The 18765-nt window shown below is 44.5% G+C and overlaps 2 protein-coding genes across 2 annotated transcripts in view; one reads left to right on the top strand and one right to left on the bottom strand.

Annotated features, from left to right (window-relative positions):
• The window catches only part of LOC311136693 (protein Hook homolog 3-like), a 63127-nt gene extending 53377 nt beyond the window's left edge, over positions 1 to 9750 (bottom strand). The window contains 1 exon segment of the mRNA XM_084170921.1: positions 9380 to 9750. Coding sequence (XP_084027047.1) covers positions 9380 to 9436 — 57 coding nt within the window. The 5' untranslated portion in view covers positions 9437 to 9750.
• Positions 9751 to 10225: 475 nt separating this feature from the next.
• Positions 10226 to 18564, top strand: LOC311135675 (E3 ubiquitin-protein ligase RNF170-like). The gene is made up of 7 exons (XM_084169698.1): positions 10226 to 10287; positions 10713 to 10879; positions 12578 to 12656; positions 12902 to 13013; positions 16426 to 16499; positions 16713 to 16844; positions 17212 to 18564. Exons 2-7 carry the CDS (start codon positions 10737 to 10739, stop codon positions 17479 to 17481), a joined length of 810 nt encoding a protein of 269 aa, XP_084025824.1. The 5' UTR covers positions 10226 to 10287; positions 10713 to 10736; the 3' UTR covers positions 17482 to 18564.
• Positions 18565 to 18765: the final 201 nt, after the last annotated feature.

Raw genomic sequence — 18765 nt, 5'->3', positions numbered from 1 at the left:
CCTTGTTGGCAATCGCAGAGGTCAGACGTTTCTTGTAGTTGGCCACCAGGTTTGCACACATCTCAGGAGGGATTTTGTTCCACTCCTCTTTGCAGATCTTCTCCAAGTCATTAAGATTTTGAGGCTGAGGTTTGGCAACTCGAAACTTCAGCTCCCTCCATAGATTTTCTATGGGATTAAGGTCTGGAGACTTGCTAGGCCACTCCAGGACCTTAATGTGCTTCTTCTTGAGCCACTCCTTTGTTGCCTTGGCCATGTGTTTTTGGTCATTGTCATGCTGGAATACCCATCCACGACCCATTTTCAATGCACTGGCTGAGGGAAGGAAGTTCTCACCCAAGATTTGACGGTACATGGCCCCGTCCATTGTCCCTTTGATGCGGTGAAGTTGTCCTGTCCCCTTAGCAGAAAAACACCCCCAAAGCATAATGTTTCCACCTCCATGTTTGATGGTGGGGATGGTGTTCTTGGGGTCATAGGCAGCATTCCTCCTCCTCCAAACACGGCGAGTTGAGTTGATGCCAAAGAGCTCCATTTTGGTCTCATCTGACCACAACACTTTCACCCAGTTCTCCTCTGAATCATTCAGATGTTCATTGGCAAACTTCAGACGGGCCTGTATATGTGCTTTCTTGAGCAGGGGGACCTTGCGGGCGCTGCAGGATTTCAGTCCTTCACAGCGTAGTGTGTTACCAATTGTTTTCTTGGTGACTATGGTCCCAGCTCTCTTGAGATCATTGACAAGATCCTCCCGTGTAGTTCTGGGCTGATTCCTCACCGTTCTCATGATCATTGCAACTCCATGAGGTGAGATCTTGCATGGAGCCCACGGCCGAGGGAGATTGACAGTTCTTTTGTGTTTCTTCCATTTGCAAATAATCGCACCAACTGTTGTCACCTTCTCACCAAGCTGCTTGGTGATGGTATTGTAGCCCATTCCAGCCTTGTGTAGGTCTACAATCTTGTCCCTGACATCCTTGGAGAGCTCTTTGGTCTTGGCCATGGTGGAGAGTTTGGAATCTGATTGATTGATTGCTTCTGTGGACAGGTGTCTTTTATACAGGTAACAAGCTGAGATTAGGAGCACTCCCTTTAAGAGTGTGCTCCTAATCTCAGCTCGTTACCTGTATAAAAGACATCTGGGAGCCAGAAATCTTTCTGATTGAGAGGGGGTCAAATACTTATTTCCCTCATTAAAATGCAAATCAATTTATAACATTTTTGACATGCGTTTTTCTGGATTTTTGTTGTTGTTATTCTGTCTCTCACTGTTCAAATAAACCTACCATTAAAATTATAGACTGATCATTTCTTTGTCAGTGGGCAAACATACAAAATCAGCAGGGGATCAAATACTTTTTTCCCCTCACTGTATATACACAAAAGTATGTGGACACCCCTTAAAATTAGTGGAATCAGGAGCTTCATGAAATGGGTTTCCATGGCCGAGCAGCCGCACACAAGCAGATCACCATGCTCAATGCCAAGCGTCGGCTGGAGTGGTGTAAAGCTCGCCGCCATTGGACTCTGGAGCAGTGGATCATCTACAAACAGTAGACATTTGACTTCAGAGTCTAGTAGGGTGAGGCCGGGTGCTGCAGACTGTTTTAGTGCCCTCGCCAATTCATTGATATACACTATATTTACAGAAGTATGTGGACACCCTTTCAAATTACTGGATTCGGCTATTGTCAGCCACACCCGTTGCTGACCAGTGTATAAAATCAAGCACACAGCCATGCGATCTCCACAGACAAACAATGGCCTTACTGAAGAGCTCAGTGACTTTCAACGTGGCACCGTCATAGGATGCCACCTTTCCAACAATTCAGTTCGTAAAATGTCTGCCCTGCTAGAGCTGCCCCGGTCAACTGTAAGTGCTGTTATTGTGAAGTGGAAACGTCTAGGAGCAACAACGGCTCAGCCGTGAAGTGGTAGGCCACACAAGCTCACAGAACGGGACCGCCGAGTGCTGAAGCGTGTAGCGCGTAAAAATCGTCCGTCCTCGTTTGCAACACTCACTACCGAGTTCCAAACTTCCTCTGGAAGCAACGTCAGCACAATAACTGTTCGTCGGGAGCTTCATGAAATGGGTTTCCATGGCCGAGCAGCCGCTTCAAGCCTAAGATCACCATGCTCAATGCCAAGCGTCGGCTGGAGTGATGTATAGCTCGCCGTCATTGGACTCTGGAGCAGTGGAAACGCGTTCTCTGGAGTGATGAATCACGCTTCACCATCTGGCAGTCCGACGGACTAATCTGGGTTTGGCGGATGCCAGGAGAACGCTACCTGCCCGAATGCATAGTGCCAACTGTCAAGTTTGGTGGAGGAGGAATAATGGTCTGGGGCTGTTTTTCATGGGTCGGGCTAGGCCCCTTAGTTCCAGTGAAAGGAAATCAACGCTACAGCATACAATGACATTCCAGATGATTCTATGCTTCCAACTTTGTGGCAACAGTTTGGGGAAGGTACTTTCCTGTTTCAGCATGACAATGCCCCTGTGCGCAAAGCGTGGTCCATACAGAAATGGTTTGTCGAGATCGGTATGGAAGAACTTGACTGGCCTGCACAGTGCCCTGACCTCAACTCCATCAAACACCTTTGGGATGAATTGGAACAACGACTGCCTAATCGCCCAACATCAGTTCCCAACCTCACAAATGCTTGTGGCTGAATGGAAGCAAGTCCCCGCAGCAATGTTCCAACATCTAGTGGTAAACCAATAGAACAGGAGAGAAATGGCATAGTGCTGGTTCCAATAGGAAAGTCAATAGAAATACATTTGCCAAAATTATCATTACTCCTGTCAGATATACACTACCGGTCAAAAGTTTTAGAACACCTACTCATTCCAGGGTTTTTCTTTATTTTTTACTATTTTTTACATTGTAGAATAATAGTGAAGACATCAAAACTATGAAATAACACATATGGAGTCATGTAGTACCCAAAAAAAGCGTTAAAAAAAAAAATCTAAATATATTTTATATTTGAGATTCTTCAAATAGCCACCCTTTGCCTTGATGACAGCTTTGCACACTCACGCACCGCCTATGTCTTTATATAAAATAATTGCCTCCATGTTTCCATGGTCGGATTTTGCCTATAGGCTTCTTTGAAGCAAGGTAAGACATGCCTCATAGCGTGAAATAAAACATTCAGGTTTCAAACAATTAAGTATCTTTTCAAAACGTATACTGCCTCCAGCTCACATTGTAAAGTAATGGGTGACACGCTGATAGCCTGCACTTGAAATGGGAGGCACTCTTCAATTACCAGTTGAGAAATAAAAATAGTAGCTCTTTTGAATCGTGCACCAAAACTGTTTTTAACATGTGATTGAATTTAGAATTGTTGTGCAATGAATGGGTTTCTAAAAGCACATGTTTTACTCCAGCTGAAATCAGCTGAGGAGCAGCAGGAGAAAACCCTGTCAGAACAGGCTCTGTGCTGTGTGCGTGTGATAGCTGTGTTGGATGACTAACGAAAATACACAGGCCAATTTAATTCCACTACATTATGCAAATGAACCTATAGACTGGCCGGGGACTTTAATGCAGGGAAACTTAAAATGCGTTCTACCTAACTTCTACCTGCATGTTAAATGTGCAACCAGAGAAAAAAATAAATAACTCTAGACCACCTTGACTACAGCTCAGCGTTCAACACCATAGTGTCCTCAAAGCTCATCACTAAGCTAAGGATCCTGGGACTAAACACCTCCCTCTGCAACTGGATCCTGGACTTCCTGACAGGCCGCTCCAGGTGGTAAGGGTAGGTAACAACACATCTGCCACGCTGATCCTCAAAACGGGGGCCCCTCAGAGGTGTGTGCTCAGTCCCCTCCTGTACTCCCTGTTCACCCATGATTGCATGGCCAGGCACGACTCCAACACCATCATTAAGTTTGCTGACGACACAACAGTGGTAGGCCTGATCACCGACAACGATGAGACAGCCTATAGGGAGGAGGTCAGAGACCTGGCCGTGTGGTGCCAGGATAACAACCGCTCCCTCAACGTGATCAAGACAAAGGAGATGATTGTGGACTACAGGAAAAAATACAAAAATAAAGAGGACTGAGCACGCCCCCATTCTCATCGACGGGGCTGTAGTGGAACAGGTTGAGAGTTCCTTGGTGTCCACATCACCAACAAACTATCCTGGTCCAAACACACCAAGACAGTCGTGAAGAGGGCATGACAAAGCCTATTCCCCCTCAGGAGACTGAAAAGATTGAACAGCTAATCATGGCTACCCGGACTATTTGCCCCCCCACCCCACCCCCACCCCCTCTTTTACGCTGCTGCTACTTATTATTCATGCATCATCACTTTAACTCTACCCACATGTACATATTACCTCGACTAACTCTGTACCGGTACTCCCTGTTTATATAGCCTCCCTACTGTTATTTTATTTTACTGCTGCTCTATAATTATTTGCCATTTTTAACTTATCTATTTTTAACTTAACACTTTTTTTCGTTTCTTAAAAACAGCATTGTTGGTTAAGGGCTTGTAAGTAAGCATTTCACTGTAAGGTCTACACCTGTTGTATTCGGCGCATGTGGCAAATCAAATTTGATTTGATTTGATGAACATGACGGTCAAATGTATTTCCATCGACTGGTATTCCCATCAATGAATAAAAAAGCATTATTTTGCAATGGGATTTTTTTCTCCAGGTCATTTTAGCCGGCAACAGTTTTAATTAATCTGCTTTTCCTTATCAGTCAAAAGCCGGCTAACAGAAACCCTGCTGTGGAGTAGCATAGAGACGATGAGTGACCGCCAGCTGGCCTGCATAGAAGACCCATTACAGTACATGTTGACAAAGTTGGTGTGGGGTTTTACATTTTGCCTTCACATGCTGGTTCGGAAACCTGGCAGAGGCAGAAGGTGAGCCAGACAACACTCGTCAGCATAGGAGACCCCACCACTTCATAAGCAATGTCCACTCCAAGAAACATGGACTGGTACAAGGTCCATCCACCTTCTTATGGTAATGTTCTCAGATCAGATCAAATCCTAATTAATCTGATAATCTTATTCAGATTTATGGTATACTTCTAAAACCCTGGCCTTGGGACTCAATTATCCTGTTTTTAACATAGACATATTCAGTTGTTTGAAAATGACTGATCTCTTTTTTGTTTTAACTTTTTATTCAGGTTTCATTTTTCACGTGTTTGTAGTGTGTCTAGTTCTCCTCACCTCTAAATGATCTGCGCCAGGCAGAGCCTCACTGTCATCTGAGAGAAAGCTATAATGAGGAAATCCACCACACACACACACACACAATTCTAAATGAAAGGAAACAGATGGGTGGTGTGGAGGAAGAACTGAACTCCCATGAAACATTTCCTAAAATATAGCTGCAAGCAGCAATGAACGGGGTTCACAGGATGAAACAAAGGACACAAAGATCAGTTGGATAACAAAGAAAGCACTCCATCATCAGGAACTGTTATTTTATGTGCAATCAGTGAAAGCATTACCATGTTTCTTTCAATATCAGACGCAAGTGAAGTTTAGGTTTGCGTTTCACATGTCTAGAACATTAATATCTTAATTTAATATCTTAAATTCTGAGAACATATAACAAAGTTCTGGGTAAGTTCTATTTGCCATTAAGAGAATGGTCTCTTGGAAACATTCCTTGCACATAACGGGAACATTGATATGAAAATGTTAGTTAATGACCTAATAAAACTCTTAAGGGAATGTTCTCTAAAAGTTGTGGGAACGTTTGTTGTGAGCTGGGACCATGGGTGCTTCCCGTGAGTTTCTGTTTGTAAACAGGAAGCAGGAGTATAGAGTCTAGGCCTCCTGTAGCTCAGTTGGTAGAGCATGGCGCTTGCAACACCAGGGTTGTGGGTTCGTTTCCCACGGGGGGCCAGTATGAAAAATGTATGCACTCACTAACTGTAAGTCGCTCTGGATAAGAGCGTCTGCTAAATGACTAAAATTGATAGAAGTTGGGCATCATATGTCTTAGTGACAGAGAATTAAAATCACTGCCAACAAGAAAAGCATTCTCCGGGTGCATGTTTTCCTGCTGGTTTATAGCCTCATAGAGTTTGTCAAGTGCTTGTTGTTCTCCTGAGGCGGAATATACAGTGCATTCGGAAAGTATTCAGACCCGTTCACTTTTCCCACATTTTGTTAAGTTACAGTCTTATTCTAAAATTGATTAAATTGTTTTTTCCCCCTCATCAATCTACATACAATACCCCATAATGACAAAGCAAAAACAGGTTTTTAAAAATTTTAGCTAATTTATTACAAAAGAAAAACGGAAATATTACATTTACATAAGTATTCAGACTCTTTACTCAGTACTTTCTTGAAGCACATTTGGCAGCGATTACAGCCTTGAGTCTTCTTGGGTATGACGCTACAAGCTTGAAACTCCTGTATTTGGGGAGTTTCTCCATTCTTCTCTGCAGATCCTCTCAAGCTCTATCAGGTTGGCTTGGGAGTGTCGTTGCACAGCTATTCTCAGGCCTCTCCAGAGATGTTCGATCGTGTTCAAATCTGGGCTCTGGCTGGGCCACTAAAGGACATTCAGAGACTTGTCCAGAAGCCACTCCTGCGTTGTCTTGGCTGTGTGCTTAGGGTCATTGTCCTGTTGGATGGTGAACCTTTGCCCTAGTCTGAGGTCCTGAGCGCTCTGGAGCAGGTTTTCATCAAGGATCTCTCTGTACTTTGCTCTGTTCATCTGTCCCAGTCCCTGCCACTGAAAAAAAATCCCAAAAGCATGATGCTGCCACCACCGTGCTTCACCGTAGGGATGGTATTAGCCAGGTGATGAGCGGTGCCTAGTTTCCTCCAGACGTGACGCTTGGCATTTAGGACAAAGAGTTCAATCTTTGTTTCATCAGACCAGAGATTCTTGTTTCTCATGGTCAGAGTCCTTTAGGTGCCTTTTGGCAAACTCCAAGCTGGCTGTCACGTGCCTTTTACTGAGGAGTGGCTTCCACTAAAAGCCTGATGTGGAGTGTTGCAGAGATGGTTGTCCTTGTGGAAGGTTCTCCGATCTCCACAGAGGAACTCTGGAGCTCTGTCAGTGGCCATCAGGTTCTTGGTCACCTCCCTGACCAAGGCCCTTCTCCCCCGATTGCTCAGTTTGGCCGGGCGGTCAGCTCTAGGAAGAGTCTTGATGGTTCCAAACTTCTTCCATTTAAAGAATGATGGAGGCCACTGTGTTCTTAGGGACCTTCAATGCTGCAGAAATTGTTTGGTACCCTTCCCCAGATTCCTTCGACCTCATGGCTTGGTTTTTGCTCTGACATGCACTGTCAACTGTGGGACCTTATATAGACAGGTGTGTGCCTTTCCAAATCATGTCTAATCAATTGAATTTACCACAGGTGGACTCCAATCAAGTTGTAGAAACATCTCAAGGATGATCAATGGAAACAGGATGCACTTGTGCTCAATTTAGAGTCTCATAGCAAAGGGTCTGAATAGTTATGTAAATAAGGTATCTGTTTTTTTTATTTTTAATAAATGTGCAAAAATGTCTATAAACCTGTTTTCGCTTTGTCATTATGGGGTATTGTGTGTAGATAGATGAAGGGAAAAAAAAACAATTTAATGCATTGTAGAATAAGGCTGTAACGTAACAAAATGTGGAAGAAGTCTAGGGGTCTGAATACTTTCCAAATGCACTGTATATACAGCAGTCACGATAACAGAAACTCTTGGGAGGTAGACGGGTCAGCATTTGACCATCAGGTATCATAGGTCCAGTTGGTAAACAATAGGTCCAGTTGGATGGGTAAACAATAGGTCCAGTTGGAGACAAACACCTGAAACAGCTTTTCCATGCAATCTAGAGCCATAATCATTACATCTAACTGTATGTAAAAAAATGTCTATTTTTCTGTATCGGTTATCTAAGCATACCTCTTTACCTGTTCAATTGTCATTTAAATTAATGATGCACATTGATCTTTTAATAACTTTTATGCCTTAAGAGTTCAGCACAATTGCCACACTTGTGCCTTCAGAAAGCATTCATACACCTTGACTTATTCCATATTTTACAGCCTGAATTCAAAATGTAATAATACTTTTTTCTCTAACCCATCTACACACAATCAAAGTGAACACGTTTTAGAAAATGTAGCAAATTTAATGAAAATGAAATATCTCAATTACATAACTATTCACACCGCTGAGTGACTCCCTGTTCACCCACGACTGTGTGGCCACGCATGACTTCAACACCGCCATTAAGTTCGCCGACAACACGACGATGGTAGGCCTGATCACCGGCGACGATGAGACAGCCTATAAGGAGGATGTCAGAGACCTGGCAGTGGGGTGTCAGGATAACTACCTCATCCTCAAGGTCAGCAAGCCAAAGGAGCTGATCGTGGACTACAGAAAACGGAGGGCCGAATCGACCCATACATCGACTGGGCTTTAGTGGAGCGGGTCGAGAGCTTAAAGTTCTTCGGTGCCCACATCACTAAGGACCTATCATGGTCCAAACACACCAACACAATCGTAAAGAGGGCACGACAATGCCTCTTCCCCTCAGGAGGCTGAAAAGATTTGGCATGGGCCCTCCGATCCTCAATTTTTTTTTTATATACAACTACACCATTGAGAGCATCTTGGCAAGCTGCATCACCACATAGTATGGCAACAGCTTGGCATCCGACCGTAAGGCGGCACAGACGTTAGTGCGTAAGTACATCACTGGGGTCGAGCTCCCTGCCATCCAGGACCTCTATATCAGGCAGTGTCAGAGGAAAGCCCAAAAAACTGTCAAAGACTCCAGCTACCTTAGTCTTAGGCTGTTCTCTCTGCTACAGCACGGCAAGCGGTACAGGAGCGCCAGGTCTGGGACCAAACTACCCTGTTTACCTAGTCACTTTTACCCCTACCAGTCAGAAGTTTGGACACACCTACTCAAGGGTTTTTCTTTATTTTTACCTTGTAGAATAATAGTGAAGACATCAAAACTATGAAATAACACATATGGAATCATGTAGTGACCAAAAAAGTGTTAAACAAATCAAAATATATTAGCCACCCTTTGCCTTGATGACAGCTTCGCACAAATCCTTTTAAATCCTTTTCAATCCTTGTCTTATGAAGATAAATTGCCTGCTTTATATATACACAACCGGTATAGATATCATATATATGCTGGTAGTGTGTATATATATATACACACCATAGCTAGGTAACGCGTTGGCTACCGGTAACTCTATTTGTTACATAACTTTCCTAAGATTGGCAGACTTGCTTTTAGCGCTAGCTAAAGCCTGCCAACGCAAACTAACTACACTTTGTCTACAACCGTTCATCAAATCGGCTTAAATCTTTCTCGGCGACCGAGATAATTCATTTATACGTACCCATGTCAAAAGGCTCTCGCACAGTTCAACTCGATCCACAGAATCCAAGGTACTCATCGTAGCTAGTTCAATTAATCCACGTCGATCGCTCTTCTTTATCTGAAAATATGTCTAGACAGCCAGCTAGGCGAGATGAAATCAATAAGACCGAGATGTCTGATCAACTGGATAACCAAAAAACGAGGAATTATTATACGTAAAAAGCTAGCTAATCAGTTTTCCGACCGGACGGATACGGTCCCACGCTCTTTTCATTTGCATAAATACATACAGCGTCGAAAGAAAATATTATTTAATCATAAACAGAGACGCTGAAACACACGTCTACCGGTCTCCCCTCTGTCAAGCCTTTTTCCCACCCAGCTGGGATGGTCGTCACTAGTTACCATGGCCACAAAGTCATAAACTCCGCCTATTTCTACAATTTCTCTTCTTAAAATCTGATATAAACTTAACCCTAACCTTAACCACACTGATAACCTTATGCCTAACCCTGAATTAAAAACCAAAAAGCTAGTTTTTGTTTTCAGATTTTTTAACGATATAAACTATTTAGACTTTGTGTCTGTGCTATCTAGTGGAAACCAAAAATAATACCACTCTGTAGTAGGACCAGAACGGAAACCTCGAGCCTGAATAGGATCATCCGTCTTTATCAACGTTAGTAAATCCATAAAACCTCTAAAAGCAATCCAAGTCATCTTAAGCATATATGAAGAAGTACAAAAAAATATATAGAATTATTTATTTCATGAAAATGTGAATAAATACATTGGGTTGAATTTAGAGAAGGCAGTAATTGGGACGCCATGTATAGGTGGGCTGTGAAAAGGACCTTTCTAAGAATGCGGAAGTGGAGCAGCCAATTCCAATGGATCGTTCTTATTGTACTTCAGTGCAATGGATAGGTAACCATAACCTTCAGCATACTACTAGCATTTTGCCGAACCCAAACCTTAATTAAGACCAAAAAGCACATTTTTGTTTTCGTTCATTTTCTATGATATAGCCAATTTTGACTTTGTGGCTGTTCTATCTAATGGATAGGGTGATACTTTTAGCTTGTAAACATTTAACGTTACGCACCTGACCTTATTTAGCCCTGTTTCGTTCTTATTATCCGCATTGGCTATAGTTTAGCAATACGCCAGATATAGCCTAAGTCATATTTAGCTATAAACTCTGGCTCTGCGTTGAGTGGTTTGTGTTCTGTAGCTAGCTAACAGTAACGTTGCCTCACTGTAGCTAGCTATCTAGCTAGATAGGGGGAGTTGTGGCTGGATGTAGCTATGTGACTCATATTCTCTCTCTCTCTCTCTCTTTTCTAACCCAGTTCTGTAGGATATGATTAAGTGGGATGGATGAAAACAATGGATGTGGGGAGCTGGACTATTTGCTGCAAGATGAACACTCACTCATAGAGGGAGTCAGCAACCCTGTCCTGTTTGTGGTCGTTCTCAGTGTCACGTTCCTGTGTGGACTGGTGACTCTGCTCTGCAGGTCTAGTAATTATTGACATTCTTATGGGAATACATGGTGTTATGATGTTTTTGTAACCAGTTATTAACTTTTTTAAAAAATGTTTATTACTTTCCTAAATTATACATATAAGCTCAGCAAAAAAAGAAACGTCCCTTTTTCAGGACCCTGTCTTTCAAAGATAATATGTACAAAACCAAATAACTTCACAGATCTTCATTGTAAAGGGTTTAAACACTGATTCCCATGCTTGTTCAATGAACCATAAACAATTAATGAACATGCACCTGTGGAACGGTCATTAAGACACTAAAAGCTTACAGACGGTAGGCAATTAAGGTCACAGTTATGAAAACTTAGGACACTAAAGAGGCCTTTCTACTGACTCTGAAAAACACCAAAAGAAAGATGCCCAGGGTCCCTGCTCATCTGCGTGAACGTGCCTTAGGCATGCTGCAAGGAGGCATGAGGACTGCAGATGTGGCCAAGGCAATAAATTGCTATGTCCGTACTGTGAGACGCCTAAGACAGCGCTACAGGGAGACAGGACGGACAGCTGATCGTCCTCGCAGTGGCAGACCACGTGTAACAACACCTGCACAGGATCAGTACATCCGAACATCACGCCTGCAGTACAGTTACAGGATGGCAACAACAACTGCCCGAGTTACACCAGGAACGCACAATCCCTCCATCAGTGCTCAGACTGTCCGCAATAGGCTGAGAGAGGCTGGACTGAGGGCTTGTAGGCCTGTTGTAAGGCAGGTCCTCACCAGACATCACCGGCAACAACGTTGCCTATGGGCACAAACCCACCGTCACTGGACCAGACAGGACTGGCAAAAAGTGCTCTTTACTGACGAGTCGTGGTTTTGTCTCATGGTCGGATTCGCGTTTATCATTGAAGGAATGAGCGTTACACCGAGGCCTGTACTCTGGAGCGGGATCGAGGTGGAGGTTCTGTCATGGTCTGGGGCAGTGTATCACAGCATCACCGGACTGAGCTTGTTGTCATTGCAGGTAAACTCAGCACTGTGCGTTACAGGGAAGACATCCTCCTCCCTCATTTGGTACCCTTCCTGCAGGTTCATCCTGACATGACCCTCCAGCATTACAATGCCACCAGCCATACTGCTTGTTCTGTGTGTGATTTCCTGCAAGACAGGAATGTCAGTGTTCTGCCATGGCCAGCGAAGAGCCCGGATCTCAATCCCATTGAGCACGTCTGGCACCTGTTGGATCTGAGGGTGAGGGCTAGGGCCATTCCCCCCAGAAATGTCCGGGAACTTGCAGATGCCTTGGTGGAAGAGTGGGGTAACATCTCACAGCAAGAACTGGCAAATCTGGTGCAGTCCATGAGGAGGAGATGCACTGCAGTACTTAATGCAGCTGGTGGCCACACCAGATACTGACTGTTACTTTTGATTTTGACCCTCCCGTTTGTTCAGGGACACATTATTCAATTTCTGTTAGTCACGTCTGTTGAACTTGTTCAGTTTATGTCTGTTGTTGAATCTTGTTATGTTCATACAAATATTTACACATGTTAAGTGTGCTGAAAATAAACGCAGTTGACAGTGAGAGGACGTTTTCTTTTTTTTGCTGAGTTTATTTGTTTTCAACTGATATGCCAGTGAATATTGTAGTTGGCAAGTTGTAGGTGTGTTTTTAATATCTGAACCTAAAGATGTTTTTGATTCTACACATCTCTTTCTGAAGAAATGAGCAGCATGACATCCACCCAGAGAGCCAGGAACATGTCCGTGCCGTCCGGCAGCAGCTGCAGTCCGAATCTCAGGTGAGAAGATCTGGCACTGTAACTGTCCCTTGGCAGCTCCTTCCTTTCTACAGCGGGGTCATGTTCATTAGGCACCAAATGGAAGAAAATGTACTGATACAAAGAGGGACTAACTGGACTAGTTTAATCCATTTCAAAACGATTTCTGTTGTGTGCCCTAATGAACAGGACCCTGGTATTGTATCTCATTAGTTTCTCCTCCATGAAAGTATCATACCACACCCTTCGCTCTCTCCGTCCCTCAGGAAGGTGAACCAGCCGAGCCAAGGCAACAGTTCTATACAGACATGTCCTGTCCAGTGTGTCTACAGCAGGCTGTGCTGCCAGTGGAAACCAACTGTGGACATCTCTTCTGTGGTGAGTAGACTGAGAGGAACAAGGAATCAGAACCAGGCCATAGCAGAGTATGTGAGCAGAGCTGGAGTTGAGCGTGCCCAATTTGACTGGAGCGTGGATTGAGTTTCCCAAAGGCTGGAGCGTCGGCCTTCTCCCAAAGGCTGGAGCGTCGGCCTTCTCCCAAAGGCTGGAGCGTCGGCCTTCTCCCAAAGGCTGGAGCGTCGGCCTTCTCCCAAAGGCTGGAGCGTCGGCCTTCTCCCAAAGGCTGGAGCGTCGGCCTTCTCCCAAAGGCTGGAGCGTCGGCCTTCTCCCAAAGGCTGGAGCGTCGGCCTTCTCCCAAAGGCTGGAGCGTCGGCCTTCTCCCAAAGGCTGGAGCGTCGGCCTTCTCCCAAAGGCTGGAGCGTCGGCCTTCTCCCAAAGGCTGGAGCGTCGGCCTTCTCCCAAAGGCTGGAGCGTCGGCCTTCTCCCAAAGGCTGGAGCGTCGGCCTTCTCGCCCGCTCCAATTTTGCTCCAGTAGCGCTCATTTCACCAGCTCAGGGCGTGCCCGGCCCAGCATGCATTTGTAGTCTACTTGTGTGCTGTTACAGCCCCTTGCTTTAGCTACTGTCATCTAGTTTGCTAAATATTTTCATAAAGAAACTGATAAAACACACAGGTGAAAAATCAAGGTGAGTTACAAACAATGTTCCCTTTTTTTCGGCACTGAGCAAATTTCAGGTCTGCTGAGCGCAAACTTGAATGTTGTGAAAATTCTGTGCAACTGAGGCTGTACCCGTTTTAAGTTACAGTTTTAACAGTGGCCCAGTTGGCTACTGTGGCTATTTGATCATAATGTAGGCCTGCCAGAGTGGCCTACCATCAAAAACAATCGAGAAAATGCATCCCATAACATTTTAACATGGAAATATCTGTTCTATCATTCAGCCTACAGCAGCAGCCAATGTGTGGTGTTTAATGTAGCCCTATATATGGCAATGGTCAATTTGCATATAGGCCTACTGCAGCTCTGATTGGTTATGCCGCACCAGTCTGTGTCGAGTACGGGCTGAGTCCTGCCTGTCAATGCAATAGAATCCTACACCGAAGCGTTCTGCCAAAAAGACAAAGACAAAATCTCTTGCATAGTTCGTTTTGTTTCGGTGTGTTTCATTGAAAGTGGCTAATATCACGTTGATTCGATCCCACTTGCCACAGTAAAGGGAAACGTTGGTAGTGTTAACATGGAAAACTCTAGAACAGTGGTCACCAACCTTTCCTGAGTCCAGATCACTTTGAGTCAAAATGCAAGCCGAGATCTACCACTCAGATTTTTTAACATGACTTAAAAAACGTAAGCCTGTGCAACATTAACCAATGAAAAACAGTTATGTAGTAATGAGGTTTGTGTAGTAGGCTATAAGACCCACACATTATCACCGCATATTAGCTTTGCTTGAATTGCCCTGCCAATGCATATTGTTTGGACCATTTTTAATTTGAAGTAGGCTACATGATCACACCGGTCATAGTTCTATTGTGTTACTTGTGAAGCACAGCTGAGTGAGCAGACATTTTAAATCATTTGCTTTTCATACTGAACAAAAATATAAACGCAACATGCAACAATTTCAAATATTCTACTGAGTTACAGTTCATATAAGGAAATCAGTCAATTGAAATACATTTGTTAGGCCCTAGTCTATGGATTTTACATGGCTAGGCAGGGGTGCAGCCATGGGTGGGCCTGGGAAGGCATAGGCCCACCCACTTGGCAGCCAGGGGAGCCAGGCCCAGCCAATCAGAACGAGTTTTTCCCCACAAAAGGGCTTTATTACAGACACAAATACTCCACAGCATTTTCCCTGTGTCCAATGACCTTGAGCCTTCTTGGACTGGCACTTCTAATGTAACTCTGTGGCAGCACCCAAGGGGGCTTGAACTGCCTAGGTCTCCCTGTAGATTCTGTGGTGACGTAGTGTCCCCATGAGTGACAGAACACTGAGCCAATCACGGTGCAAGTGGAGAACATTACCAACCCCTACGCTCCGTATTTTCCGCTGGCTGCCCCTCCACCAGAGAAAGCACTGAGCTAGGCTGAAACACCTGCATTTTGGAGCGGCTTTATTAACTCAAGGAGTTTATTTGTACATTGTTTTTTTTATTTTTTTTTGGGGGGGGGGGGTGGATCAGCTTAATATTGCAGATAGATTGTATCTTCTATCAATGTAATTGTCTGCATCACTTCCAATCCCCCATGTTTTTTATATATATACTCCCCTTTATTACTTTCCAACCCCGCCATCCTTTCCCTACTTGGAGTAAATTAGTGAACAACAATGCCCAGGCCTCTACTTCCGGTCTATACTTACTATCTACACCTTATTTGTACATTGTTTGCAAACTGATATCTAACATGAATTAATGCCAAAATAACATGCAAAATAGGCCAATTATAATGTACTTTTTTTTTATGAGCACTTATTACAGTAACCATTCCTGTTGTTTATTAAAATACTTTTCATTCAAATCATTTGGTTTGGTTTCAATACTTAAAAACCAATTGGTAGGTCCAGGTAGTTACAACAATAGATGGGTGTTGGTTAAATTGTGATTTTAATGAATGGAGCAAATTTGGAGCGTCATTTTTTTTTCTTCCTGTGAGCGCGGAGCGGTTTTTAGCGGCGCGGTTGGAAAGCACATGGAGCACCTGAGCGGTGAGCAAGCAACTCTCCATGAGCTATGAGTGGGATTTCCAACCGCTCAACTCTGCTCACATACTCTGGTGTGCATAGAGTCAGTACAGGTAGGGTCAGTACAGGTAGGGTCAGTACAGGTAGGGTCAGTACAGGTAGAGTCAGTACAGGTAGGGTCAGTATAGATAGTCAGTACAGGTAGGGTCAGTACAGGTAGAGTCAGTACAGGTAGGGTCAGTATAGATAGTCAGTGCAGGTAGAGTCAGTGCAGGTAGAGTCAGTGCAGGTAGAGTCAGTGCAGGTAGAGTCAGTGCAGGTAGAGTCAGTGCAGGTAGAGTCAGTGCAGGTAGAGTCAGTGCAGGTAGAGTCAGTGCAGGTAGAGTCAGTGCAGGTAGAGTCAGTACAGGTAGAGTCAGTACAGGTAGAGTCAGTATAGATAGTCAGTACAGGTAGAGTCAGTACAGGTAGAGTCAGTACAGGTAGAGTCAGTACAGGTAGAGTCAGTACAGGTAGAGTCAGTACAGATAGAGTCAGTACAGATAGAGTCAGTACAGGTAGAGTCAGTATAGATGGTCAGTATAGATGGTCAGTACAGATAGAGTCAGTACAGGTAGAGTCAGTATAGATAGTCAGTACAGATAGAGTCAGTATAGATAGTCAGTACAGGAACAAGGAATTAGAACCAGGCCAGCTATTGACTGATTTAAGCCATTGGATGATAGATCCATCTGGATATGATCAAGTTTTCCTGTATTTTGAAGGTTCTTGTGTAATTGCGTATTGGAGATATGGGACGTGGCTCGGTGCAATCAGTTGTCCCATCTGCAGACAAATGGTGAGACTAAATGCTGGTTACAACTTTTTCCTGTGCCTGCTTTCAACACATTTTGTTATCGTACTCACTTAGTAATACAACTTATCCACACATTGTTAAAACATACAGTACCTTAACTATTCTTTTGGATTCTGAAATGAAATGAAAATAATATTTACAACAGAGTGTAGTAGTGCAGTTGTTCTCACTAACATCTCTCTCCTATGTGAACAGGTGACCCTGCTGTTCCCGCTCTTCCATGAGCATCCCTCCCCTCAGCAGGTGCAGGATGGAATGGTTGAACCACTCCTCGTCCTCCGGGATCTCAACGACTACAACCGCAGGTTCTCAGGACAACCCAGATCTGTGAGTTTAATTTGCCACATCAGTATTTCTCTCATGCACTTAGAGAGAATTATTATTATTATTATTATTATTATTAGTGGATAAACTGAAAGAAGCACTGGATAAACCGAGAGAGAGTCTGCGCTGAATTGATTCCTTGAAATTTCCGTTCATTGAATTTAAATCATAGTTACTCACTCCCCATTCTGTGCTGTGATGTCATATTTAAGCACTACTGGTCCCAGATCTGTTTACGCCGTCTCACCAAACTGTATTGCGTTGCCAATGATCATAGGAGTTGGCAAGACGGCACGAACACATCTGGAATCCGACTAATGCTACTGCTTAAACACTGCCTTTTTAACTCCGCTGCTCTCCCCCGTCTCAGCTGATGGACCGGCTGCGTGACGTGCCCACGTTGCTGCGCCACCTCTCCAGGGAGATGTTCTCCGTAGGGGGCCTGTTCTGGATGTTCCGGATCCGTGTCCTGCTGTGTCTGATCGGGGCTCTGACCTACCTGGCCTCCCCTCTGGACTTGATCCCTGAGGCTCTGTTCGGCCTGCTAGGCTTCATGGACGACATTTTCCTCATCCTACTCCTCTTCATCTACATCTCCATCATGTATAGAGAGGTGGTGACCCAGAGACTGGCAGACTGATGTAGAGAGGTGGTGACCCAGAGACTGGCAGACTGATGTAGAGAGGTGGTGACCCAGAGACTGGCAGACTGATGTAGAGAGGTGGTGACCCAGAGACTGGCAGACTGATGTAGAGAGGTGGTGACCCAGAGACTGACAGACTGATGTAGAGAGGTGGTGACCCAGAGACTGGCAGACTGATGTAGAGAGGTGTTGACCCAGAGACTGGCAGACTGATGTAGAGAGGTGTTGACCCAGAGACTGGCAGACTGATGTAGAGAGGTGGTGACCTAGAGACTGGCAGACTGATGTAGAGAGGTGGTGACCCAGAGACTGGCAGACTGATGTAGAGAGGTGGTGACCCAGAGACTGGCAGACTGATGTAGAGAGGTGGTGACCCAGAGACTGGCAGACTGATGTAGAGAGGTGGTGACCCAGAGACTGGCAGACTGATGTAGAGAGGTGGTGACCCAGAGACTGGCAGACTGATGTAGAGAGGTGGTGACCCAGAGACTGGCAGACTGATGTAGAGAGGTGGTGACCCAGAGACTGGCAGACTGATGTAGAGAGGTGGTGACCCAGAGACTGGCAGACTGATGTAGAGAGGTGGTGACCCAGAGACTGGCAGTGTGAATTAAAACTTTATTGTCCGCTCGACTGCACATAAATGGATTGTATAGGAACCAGGTGGACTAGATTAGACACAGTGCCAGGCCCAGTGGCCTATGATCGAATAGTTTCAGGTCAAAGGTAGTCCCCTGTAGCTCAGTTGGTAGAGCATGGCGTTTGCAACGCCAGGGTTGTGGGTTCGATTCCCACGGGGGGCCAGTATGAAGAAGAAGAAAAATGTATGCACTCACTAAACTGTAAGTCACTCTGGATAAGAGCGTCTGCTAAATGACTAAAATGTGAAGGCACTCGGTGAGGAGGGTGCTCTGTGTCTGTTGTTTTGGCCTGGAGTTCCACCATGCACAAGATTGGGGACTAGTTACTGTGTCTGCTGGCATCAAAATGTCTATGATTTGAGAGTCCTAAAGTTAATATTCAGATAAAAGTCACAATGTCAGCTTGTTTCATCAGTTGAGATGTAATCCTATTGAATCTGTTTGTCTGTTTGTCTGTGGAGAAATTGGCTAGTTACCAACGGCTGCTGGATTCAATCTAGTCTTTGTACTAATAGCTGTGCTGCCCTGGATCATTACTATGGCACATAAAATCAATCTGGGAAAAATATGTGACATGTTAAAGAGGCTATTATCTCATGATAATCTGATGTGTAAGGATTAATGTGAAATAATATTATTA

The sequence above is a fragment of the Coregonus lavaretus genome (genome assembly GCF_964263955.1).
Source record: "Coregonus lavaretus genome assembly, chromosome: 10".
Classification (NCBI taxonomy): domain Eukaryota; kingdom Metazoa; phylum Chordata; class Actinopteri; order Salmoniformes; family Salmonidae; genus Coregonus; species Coregonus lavaretus.
Note: the sequence above shows the minus strand (reverse complement) of the source record. Positions and strands in the feature narration are given on the sequence as shown.

Excerpts from the sequence above, each read along its gene's own strand:
- LOC311135675 (XM_084169698.1), top strand. The coding sequence starts at position 10,737 with ATGGATGAAAACAATGGATGTGGGGAGCTGGACTATTTGCTGCAAGAT. Across the intron at positions 13,014-16,425 it reads CTGTGGACATCTCTTCTGTG|GTTCTTGTGTAATTGCGTAT; the intron begins GTGAGTAGACTG and ends TGTATTTTGAAG. Across the intron at positions 16,500-16,712 it reads GTCCCATCTGCAGACAAATG|GTGACCCTGCTGTTCCCGCT; the intron begins GTGAGACTAAAT and ends CTATGTGAACAG.